The 10,861-nt window shown below is 50.6% G+C and overlaps 1 protein-coding gene across 1 annotated transcript; it reads right to left on the bottom strand.

The window, feature by feature from the left end:
• Positions 1–1,582: 1,582 nt before the first annotated feature.
• Rhou (ras homolog family member U) lies at positions 1,583–10,372 on the bottom strand. The gene is made up of 3 exons (XM_075977630.1): positions 9,996–10,372; positions 8,605–8,663; positions 1,583–4,490 (listed from the first exon to the last, which is right to left on the bottom strand). Exons 1-3 carry the CDS (start codon positions 10,264–10,266, stop codon positions 4,035–4,037), a joined length of 786 nt encoding a protein of 261 aa, XP_075833745.1. The 5' UTR covers positions 10,267–10,372; the 3' UTR covers positions 1,583–4,034.
• Positions 10,373–10,861: the final 489 nt, after the last annotated feature.

Here is a 10,861-nt window from a genome sequence, read left to right as displayed (position 1 = left end):
CAGCATGTAACAGGTATTTTCCTGCCTTCTTTCCTCTTAGAAACGGCTCTGTTAGTACTTCTTGTTGCCCATCTTTTCTAGGTCATAAATCCTGAGAAGCAGCTCTGACATCTACCCTGGGGTGGACACACTGTCCCCATGTTCCAGGTCCCTCTGGGCTGGAGTCTAATACTCTAAGGTTGATGCTGAAGGCTGTGAAGCTAGCCTACCATTGACCCCGTGGCCACATATGGGGCGGGAGAGGTTTGACTTCTATCTGCACAGCATTCCCCACCATCAGGTCATCTGCTACCAGACAACTCCAATTGTTAATCTTCTTTCTTTTAAAAAAGATTTTATTTTTATTTATTTTATTTTTTATTTATTTTATTTTTTGGTTTTTTTGAGACAGGGTTTCTCTGTGGTTTTTTTTTTGGAGCCTGTCCTGGAACTAGCTCTTGTATACCAGGCTGGTCTCGAACTCAAGAGATCTGCCTGCCTCTGCCTCCCAAGTGCTGGGATTAAAGGCATGCGCCACCACCGCCCGGCAAAAGATTTTATTTTTAATTAGGTGTATGTACATGTGTCTGTATATAATATGCACACTTAAGTGCAGGTGTTTGCAGAGGCCCTGCAGCTGGAGTCACAGGTGGTTGTTAGCATCTGACATGGTCGCTGGGAACCTAACTCAGGACCTCTGGCTGAGCAGTGCACGCCCCTAACCACTGGGTCATCTTTCTAGCTCAATGACATTCAATCTTGATTCCCCTTTGGTTGGGTTGAAAAGTGCCAAAACTAGTAAAGGACACTTTCTGGGTTTTCAGGGGGGGATTGAGGGGAAAGAGCCACCCCACCCTGAATGCAGGCTTCGCTGTTGCATAGGTTGGGGCCCTGGAGGGAACAAAAGGGGAAGGAAAAGCCTGCAGCACACACACGTACTCAATCTGTGTTCTGGTCATCACAGGTGAATGGTTATCACTCTAGGATCCTCAACCTTGACATTTCACCTCACATCAGGTTCAGAACAGATGGGATCTGCTAACGAAGGATTGTGACCTTTGAAACCCTGAGCTAAACGAAATCCTTCAAGTTGGTTGTGGTGGGTTTCATGTCAGAGACAAGATGGTGTGTGTCTGCTCAGAGGGTCACTTCCCTAAAGTCGTATCTCCTAGAGAGCTACACCCTCTTAACAGTGTGAGATCAACTTCCAGGATCATAAAGCACATAATGTCCTTGGCATCCTGGGATGCAGGTACCCAGGGTTTCAGAGGCACCATTACAGGTGATGGGGTCTTGGCTTCCATTTCCCTTCTTGTGCCTTATAGATCCCTGCCACATGCCACCCAGGGTACTCATCTGTGTTCACACATGAAGCTCTCGGGCCCTCAGGTCTTCCTCAACACCGAACACCTCTGGAATCTGAAACACAGGGTGAACATGCAGAGGGTCCCAATCATTGGGCCAACCCCAGAGCCCCCAAGGACTGTGTTGAATGAATGTGTACTAGATGCTTCCCCAAACACAAGAACGCTTCCTAACCTGTGCCAGGCCAAGGCGTGCCTAAGTTTCTGTTCTCCTGATAGAAGAGACGAAGACAACTATGTCCACAGGTCAGAGTTTATTTCATAGTGACTCATTTATAGCATTTTCAAGTACAGGATTCTGTCCAACATCTTTGACACGTGAAGACAGAAAGCACAAGTTGGTAAGGCACCTGCGGAGTGGTGAGGCTCCCCTCTCGGCTTGAGACGTCGGGGAGCTGCTCACATGTCTAGTGAGCGGTAAATAAAGGTATCGAAAGTTTGTTTGCACACACGATGAGGTGACAGCTTGGTGGCCTACTACAGCGTGTATTCCAGGTGACTCGGCCTGCCCTGAGAGTCTGAAGAGACATGGCTACGCACACGGCTCACAGAGCCCTCCCGAGACACCAGCCTGCATGTTCTGCCACTTTCCAGTCACAAAGAGAACCAACTTTACATTTCATTCAGGCACAGACTTTTAAAAACTTCTCAGCCCAAATCTCTATATTCGAAAAGTAAAAATGCAGGAAAACCTCAAGTACATTCAGACCTTATTACTCCATAGGCTGCAGTAATATATTGAAAACTTGCAGGCCAGTGTCAACCCAGAAGATTTGTGGCATAACAGCCCAGGAATATCCATTCCGGAAGGAAGTGTCCAGAACTTGGTCACACAGCATCCTTCATGCCACTTCCCACGGCCCTGGCACCACTTCAAGTCTGTGTTCTAAATGTTCATGTCCTTGGTCTCCACTACATTGGCTTTTATTATAACATTTAAAATTAAATAACTCACTCCTCCCCACCCACCTTCTGTACACAAGATAGACGGAGCCTCCTCTTGGAGGCGGGCTTTCCAGGCAGCCAAGCACAGTAGGGCAGTAAACTCAGTCACGAGGCCAGTTACAAGCTTTCCCGTAAGTGAAGCAATGCTACCGCTCAGGCCACAGTGAGACGCATCAGGAAAGCGTGGCTGATGTCACTGGCACTGTGCTGGAGGCTCAGTCACAAACAGTTCATCTTTCCCGGTGGTTCAGCAATTAACCTTTTCACTTTAATAAAGTCCTGGGTCCTATTCGCCAGCAGGAAGAAGTCATTGACCTGAAATATGACCTGATCTTTTTACTTTTTTTTCTATAGAAAATCATAAGGTTGACTTTTTTTAATATAAAAAAAATTTTCACAGACAGAAAATTTTGTTACCAGGTGGCCACAGAGAGGTACCTTGCCCAGAGCAAATGAGAAGCTGGGATTCACTGTCTGGCCCCTACGGCATCTTGGAAGTACCTACAACACTGTGAAAGAGCTCTCCTAACACAGGGCAGTCTCGGGACAGTCAGCTCTAAGACCCTCCCCTTAAAGGACAAGCGCCACAAGCATGATCTTCTGAACATCAAAAGTATGCTCATCCCACATTTTAAGATAGTTTCAAAAATGTGTAAATGAAGATAACATTCTACAAAATGATGTCTGTTCAAAAAAATGTCAAGAGGAAGGCATGCTACCCTGACACCTGCAACCATGCTTTTGTGTGTCTCAAAATTTCATTAGCAAACCAGCCACCTGTGTGTGTGTGAGCACACTCATGTGTGCATGCACACAAACATATGAGTGTGTACCCAGATGGACATTTCAGCACACTTAAGGTGTGTGTGTGTGTGTGTCCCACAATCGACTATGGCTTCTCTCGAGGAAGGGACCCTCTTCTTGCAAATGGGATGCTGTGAGCTTGGCGGCTTTAAGTCCCTAGACAAGAACCTCCTCTTGCTTTCCTCACCAGGACACAGATGGCCCAGTGCACAAGCTAGTCCTGAAAGCAAAGAGCACTCTCTGATCTCAACATGAGTCAGTTGCCCCCTGAAAATAATGCCAGCTCTGCACCCAGCACTTGCCTTCCAAGAGCCATGCCCACCATTTTCATAGCAACACAACTGGTCACGTGATTCAAAACAAAACAGAAAGCCTTACAAGCAAGTGTTCTCTTCAGACAGCACAATGTCAGGAGCCAGCGGGCTGTTTTGGTTTAGAATCTTAAGCAAGCGAGTATGACTGAATGACAAAGGGACGGGTGTGAGGTCTTCTGGTCAGGAGCAGATCTTTTCTTCAGATTTATGCGCTTACAAAAACAGGTATGGTTTGTGTGGTTTCGGAGCCGGGACCGATTCTCACCAAGTCTGGTGTGCTCGTCATTCACTGAGCACTCAGCAGCCCTTAGTCAGGAGAAGGGCACGGTCTCCTTTGTCCTGTGCAATGCAGCAGAACTTCACGTAACCTAGCTTGGAAGAGCCCTTTTCATACGAATATAAATTAATCCAGAGGTCTACAGTTCTAAGTTTCCAGAGTTACGAAAAACAAAAACAAAACAACTTAACTTCCAAATTTCTCTAACATAGTTTGCATATGGATCTCAACTCCAGTCTCCTGGACAGGAAATTAAGGACAAAGGGGCACGCTTTTGAGGGCTTGTCCTATGACCACACCCACGTGACACAAAGAGTTTCTTGCAGCTTAAACACCAGCTGCTTACGAGGGTCAGGCCAGGCAGCAGTACTTTCTCCACCAGGACTTGGACAGGTCCCGCACCTTATCTGGGGTCCTGCTTTTAGACTTCTTCGGCTGTTGCTGGGAGTCCGAGTGCTGGATACCAGCAACAATGGCGGCGTCAAACACCTCTTTGAGGTTTTTCTGAGTCAAAGCTGAGCATTCAATATAGGAGACAGCTTTGATTTCCTCGGCGCACAGCTTCGCCGCCTCCTCGGGGACTGGCTTCTCTTTGCATTTGTCCAGCTCAATGAGCACTTTGACATCTTCTCGAAGGTCCGACTGGGTACCAACCAGGATGATGGGGGCCTTCGGGCAGTGACACCGAATCTCCGGTACCCACTTCTCACTGACGTTTTGGAAGGAGGTGGGGCTCACCACGCTGAAGCACAGCAGGAAGATGTCTGCGTTGGTGTAGCAGAGAGGCCTCAGCTTGTCAAATTCGTCCTGAAATCAAACAGTACAAGGACATTACTCTTGTTAGCTCTCACCACCTTAGTGAATGGCCTGAGGACCAGCGCAGTCATAGAAAGCCTCTATCTTTACAGTCAGGAGCCAGTATCTCAGACGTGTCCCTGCTGCCTGCCCTGGGACACAGGTGCAGCCTCTATAAGCTCTGAGGGACGGCACAGCCTTAACACTCCAAATGTGCTCTTTGTTCCCCTAGTGATCACGACCACCATGCCATTTGCTACAGAAACGCACTCAAAGAAAATGAGATCTCGCTTTTTCTGGCCTTCAGCCCACAGTGACCTCAACTCTCTCCTTTTGCTTTTGGAACTTGGCAACTCTAAAGGCCAGTACTCATCCCTGTTGGTACCTAAGGGCCGACCCTGATCTGCCTGACCACAGCCGTGAAAGATGCCAATTCCTCCCGCCAGCCCCAGCGCACAGTGTGGAACCATGGTCCTCAGAAATAAGAAAGACTGAGACATGAAACTAGGGCTCCGTGTAGGCCACTGTCCACAGCAGTTTAACGAACTGGTGCCCTCCCTGACGTCACCCACGGACACTGGTAATACAGGCTTGTCCTGGCCGCATCTTCTTTCTCTCATCTCTGCAAGTGGCTAAGTTTCCACAGTGTTTCAGACAGAAGGAGCACAGCTGTCCCGTGGTGCAGAGACCTGGAGCAGGTAAATGAACACGGACGGTGTGCAGTCTACCGGCAGATTCTCCAAACACCAGACACAACAGGCACGAGGCAGGCATCCATGCCTGCATCTCCTGTCAGACATCTTCTAGAGCCCTGTGGCACCATTTCCTGCCCACAAGAAACTCCAGCTCAGCTCAGCCCAGGAAAGCTGTCGCACCAACTCCCTCTTATCTGAAATGTGTCTGTGGCTGACATCCTCCAGCAGCCAACACTGGTGACTTCCCAAAGCAGGAAAAAGCCAAATGCTCTCAACGGTTCCCATGACTCGGCTGGCAGGTTCTGATCACCTACAGCCCTATTCTCTAGGCATCCTTCTCCAACGACGGCTGTCTCTGTTGGGGTTTCTATCACTGTGATAAACATCAGGACCAAAACAACACAGGGAGGAAAGGGTTTACATGACTTTATAGCCTGCAGTCCATCAGCCAGGGAAATCAGGGCAGGAACCGAGGCAGAGGCCATGGAGGAGTTCTGATTACTGGCTTGTTTAGCCTGTTTTCTTATAGCACGCAGGGTCATCCATCAGCCCCGGTGTGTCACCTCGCGCAGTGAGCTGGGCCTTCCCACATCCATCACTAATTAAGAAACTATACCAGGGCCCACAGGACAGTCTGCCAGGGATAGGTATTAGCTACTTTTCTATTGCTGTGAACAAAACATCACGGCCAAGGCAACTATAAAAGTAAATTTTAAAGAAGGCATTTAATAGGGTTTATGGTTTCAGAGGGCTTGCTAGCGTCCATGACGGCAAGCCAAGGCATGGTGGCAGGAATGGCTGAGAGTTCACATCTTGATCCACAAGCAGGAGGCAGAAGGGGGCATACTAAGAAATCTTTGAAACCTCAATGCGGGGGGGGGGGGGGAGACCATCTCCTCTAACAGGCACACCCTAATCCTTCCCGAACAGTTCCATCAATAGCAACCAAGTATTCAAACAAACCCACTTGGAGCTGGGGGTGTGTGGGAAGTGGGATGGGGATGTGGGGGGTAATTCTCATTCAGAGAATGACAGGGCATTTTCTTAACTGAGGTTTCCTCTTTCCCAATGACTCTGATTTGTACTAAGTTGACATGAAACCAGTCAGCACAGGCTGCTTTCTCGGGTTAAGGGAACCAACATCTGTCTTATTTGCATTAGCCATTCTTGGTCTGAGGATCTATTTCCACCGTGGGTCAATAACCAAGTGGCCACATGAGACAACAGTTAATAAGCTCAAGGGAGAACCCAGCAGCTCAGGGTGTCTCTGCCCCTGATGAGGTCTCTATGTGTGAGAGCTGAGAAAGAATGACTCCACCCACTGCCTCTCAAATTCATGGCCTCTTTTTCTTTATTATATATACATATATACAAATAACTATGTAAATGCAACCAGAGTCCATTTGATATATTTTCTTTTAAACAGGATTTCACTGTACAGTGAGGCCCAGGCTAGCCTTGAACTCACAGTTCAAAGGCTACACAGTAGCCCAGGCAGACCTAAAACTTGTGATTCTCTTGCCTCTGTGTCCCAAATACTGGGAGTACAGGACTGAACCAATACTCTCAGTTTACTCCCTGGCTTTTAGGATATGATATGAAGGGTACATTTAACTCCTTCTTAGGAATACTGAGTTGATTTTCCAACATATCCACCTCCTCTCAAAAACCCACAGGCCAAGGTTTCGCCCTGCACTGTGCTGTTTTCCTTGAGAGCTCCTGAGAACTGGTCTACGGCTACAGGTCTACGGCAGGCACGCCCAGCTCTACGGGCACCTTTGCCCAGCTCTTTCTGGTTCATGCACTAAACCACACAGCTGCCAACTCAGGACTCATCTACCAAGGAAATCCCACCTCCTTCAGAAGCTAAGAGGGGGTAGAGACACCTGAGGGGTAGCACAGTGATTCCTGAGCCAGCATCCTAGCAGCTCCTTAGTGGGGTTCATGATGTCTGTGCTTTGGGGTTCAGGTTTCCTGCCTCCTGTCTGGTCCTCAGGGTGCCTACAGCCACTGTACACTTCTCTTCTACCCTTGTTCTACAGATGGAAAAACCCAACCTTCTCACTTTGTGTAAAACAACTCAGGGGGCATCATGCAAAAAGAGGAAGACCCAAGAAGATTGTTTCTTTGGTATTTTTCCTTGGTTTGCATGTTTTCGAAAGGCAGGGTCTTACACGGGCTAGACTGGCCCTAAATGCCCTACGTAGCCAAGGACTTTGAACTTCCAAACCTCCTGTCTTCACCTCCCAAGTGCTGAGATTTCAGGTGTGTGACCACCGTGGCTGGCCTTGAACTCACTACATAGTCCAGTTGGCTTTGAACTTGTGGCTTTCCTGCTGCAGCTTCTTGAGAGCCGAGGTTACAAGCATGAACAACTCTACCTGGATTTTGATGCTTTCTTTCCCACACAGTGAACATGCTGATGGGGACTGGCTCCCCTCACACATGAACAGCTTTCCCAGCTGCATTCCACTCCATTGCTGCAGTTATCACTTTGATGATGATCCGTTAAGACAGCCTCGTCTTCTGTCTCCTTGAGGTCTAAGGACTAAGCCAGGGCCTAAGTCTGCTAGCTTAGAGCAGTGAGTAACCTGAAGGCCCTGGCTTGGGATGAGAACTGGGGGACACAGGCAGGCGATCTTCTTTAGAAGCATGGATAGTCAGAAAAGTATAGGGGATACGTCTATCCCCTGCACTTCGTCAGCTCTAGACATCATAGGGAGACAAGCTCACTGTCACTTGGGCATCCAAGTACTCACAACCACGTGACCTCGGTGACTAGATAGCTTCTGAGGCAGATTCAACCAGGCCCCAAAACTCTTCTGGAGGGCAGTGAGGGGACCCTATACCCATGATCCCTGCATCACTGCCTGGCTTTCTCTTCTGGTGCTCTGCACTCAAAACAAAACTAACCAAAGAGAGTAGCCTTTCCTCCTCTGCTCCAACTTTGTCTCTGACCACCATGCCACTGCTCTAGAATCAAGGAAGACAGACGCTAACATTCCCTAACATAAGCTACAATTTCTCCCTGAACAAACTTTTAAGTATCTGGTTTATTAGCCTTGAATCAAGAAATTATAAAAAAGGAGGGGCTTCCTCTGAGAAGTGATTACAAACCATGACTATGGTTTTTCCTCTTTAGCAAAGGCCAGAAAAGCGAGAGGCATCAGAAAACCCTGTTCTGAGAAGGGCGGTTTCTGCCACTGCCTTCTCCTCTCTTGCCCAGAACAGGCAGGCCCTGTTTCACTGGCCCAGAGGGGTCCTTCTTCGCCTCCTCAGCCCCTCCCACTGCCTGCAGAGGGGCTGAAGCAGGGGTGGGCCAGCTTCCCCCAGGTTTCACAATGACCCAGTTACTAAGGGAATAGGTTGTTTGCAAACCTTTAAAAGGCTGTTTCCTTTCCCAGTGCTGAGCTGTGTAACTTGATACTGACCTGTCCTGCCGTGTCACAGAGCTGGAGTCTCACAGGCCGCCCATCTACTGACACCACAGCTTGAGGGGAAAAGAAAGAGCAAGATGATTATCTGGACATCTTTCACCCCCCCTCTGAAGATTGGCAGCTCCTATTCTGGTCCCTCTTAGTGAACTAAGAGCTTGGCTAAACCCAGTGGAGGTCTTTTTATGTACAAATGTTTCAAGGTGGGGGCTCCCTCCACCACAGAACATGAGGCAGCAAAGCCCTGACCCCTAGAAGGTGCCCCGGAAGGTTAGTGTTTCCCTCTCAAGTCTGGAAGATTAATTTTCCTGTCAACCATGTTTCAAAGGACCTGGAAATAACACAAGGTGGGGGGGGGGGGATTAGGTGGGAACAAACTCTGCAGTTTTAAATCCGTGGAAACCCTCAGAGATAATTCTGTTTTCTCTTGGGAAAAAGTCTCCGGGCTTCAGGGTTTATCATAAAACTCCAGCAGTTTTGAGAACTTGTACAAACACAGGAGGCCTATCACCCTGTGTGTGGAAAAGGGCACGCCTCTCTGTCAATTCAAAGAGAGGATTAAAAAGAAAAGCTGGCAGAGGGAAGCCACTCAGGTTCTCACCAGGTGGGGTGAGAACAAGAACTCCCATCCAGGAAACTCATGGAGGTTTCAGTTTAAATTAGACAATTTGTCTCTTTCTGATAGCCTTTCTGGTTGTTTATAAATGTTTATGCTAGTGGGGAGTGGAGTGTGTGTGTGGTGATGGGGTGACAGGGAGGTTACCCCTGCACTTCTGTATTACCCATAGGGTTTCTGAAATAGAGACTGTCAGGGTCTGGCTATGGAGACTGGAGGTCAGAGGTAAAATTTCTAGGGGCAAGATTTTCACACTAGTTCTTGTGATTTTTTTTAAAAAAAAAACTTTTTATTAAATTCCAAAAAGACTTCTAAAAAAAATCAAGATAAAGGATCGCTTTACTTTTGTATCTTTGTATGATCCATGAGCCCACCCGTGAGAACTTGCTCAGCTAAGGACAGGCTGGAAGGACTGGGCCAACCGTCAGAAACCTAGACGGCGCAGGCGGGGCTCGGGCCAGGCAGGCGCCGGGCTCAGAAGAAAGGAACGTTCTCGCAAGCCCAAGCCCTTCCCGGTGCGCCTGGCCGGCTCACCCTCGGGGCAAACCCGGTTGCTCCAGGCGGAGACCCCCTGGAACTGAGCAGCCACGGATGAGGGCGCAGGTGAAAAGAGCACCTGTACAACAGCTCGCTCCTGAATCCCCGAGCCGGGTCGATCGGACACCCCGCCGCCGCCCCGCTGTGCCGGTGCCTGGGGACCAGCGCCACCCCGAGCTCCCGGGCCGGGCTCCCGCGCCTCCCAGCCCGAGGCCGCGCCCCGCTCCGCGCTCACCCGAGAAGTTGTCGAAGGCCGTGGGGATGTACTCGGTGGGGTAGCCGTTGGTGGTATAGCTGACCACCAGGCTGGTCTTGCCCACCGCGCCGTCGCCGACCAGTACGCACTTGACGCCGCGCCCCTCGGCGCCGCCCGCGCGCCCCCGGCCCCCGGGCACCCCGGGCCCGCGCGCCCCGCGCCCCCCGCGCTCTCGGCGAGGCGGTACGGGCGGTGCCGCCGGCGGCTCGCAACGGGCGGGCAACGCGGGCCGGCCTTGCTGCGGGGCCATCGCGGGCGGCGGCCGCGAGACCAGCTGCCACCGGCGGACAAAGGCGGCGAGACGTCCGCACTCTGCTGGGCGACTGTGCCCGCGCGGCCGCGATGTGGCCGAGCCTGCTCCGCCGGGCTTCCCTGCGACACGGGCGGGCGGGGAAAGAGGCGGGCCCGGCTGCGCCTTCTGCAATCCGAGACCACAGCGCCCCCGTCTGCGCGCCGCGCCTGTGTACTACGCTGGCGTCTCGAAGCAGTACCGCTGGTCGATCTGCCCCCCCACCCCAACCCACGCGGACCCTAAGCTATCCCTGCCCCTGCTTCGGATCCTCACCTTTCCCACCCACCTCTCCTGCCTTCTTCCCAAGTTCTCTCAGCCTCTCTTCCTCCCCTTGCTCCTCCAGTTCCCCCGGCCCTGCCCACCCATCCTTACCGTGTTCCCCCATCTCTCCCGGTCCTTTCTCCTCCCTCTGCTCCTTCTCTCCAGTCGCCCCCTATTCTTTTTCTTCTCCACAACCTCCTTCTTGTTCAGATCCCTGTTCTTCCTCGCCCTGTTCCCGCAGCTGCCCTTGCTCCCCCACGTAAGTTCTTGGTTTGGAAGGGTACAGTGCTGT

This window comes from Microtus pennsylvanicus, chromosome 6 (assembly GCF_037038515.1).
Source record: "Microtus pennsylvanicus isolate mMicPen1 chromosome 6, mMicPen1.hap1, whole genome shotgun sequence".
NCBI lineage: Eukaryota > Metazoa > Chordata > Mammalia > Rodentia > Cricetidae > Microtus > Microtus pennsylvanicus.
Note: the sequence above shows the minus strand (reverse complement) of the source record. Positions and strands in the feature narration are given on the sequence as shown.

What these genes read in the sequence shown, in the direction of transcription:
- Rhou (XM_075977630.1), bottom strand. Translation starts at nt 10,266, where the DNA reads ATGGCCCCGCAGCAAGGCCGGCCCGCGTTGCCCGCCCGTTGCGAGCCG. An exon ending in GGCCTTCGACAACTTCTCGG is followed by an intron (nt 8,664 to 9,995) that starts GTGAGCGCGGAG and finishes TTTCCCCTCAAG; the next exon opens with CTGTGGTGTCAGTAGATGGG. An exon ending in TCTGTGACACGGCAGGACAG is followed by an intron (nt 4,491 to 8,604) that starts GTCAGTATCAAG and finishes GTTTGATTTCAG; the next exon opens with GACGAATTTGACAAGCTGAG.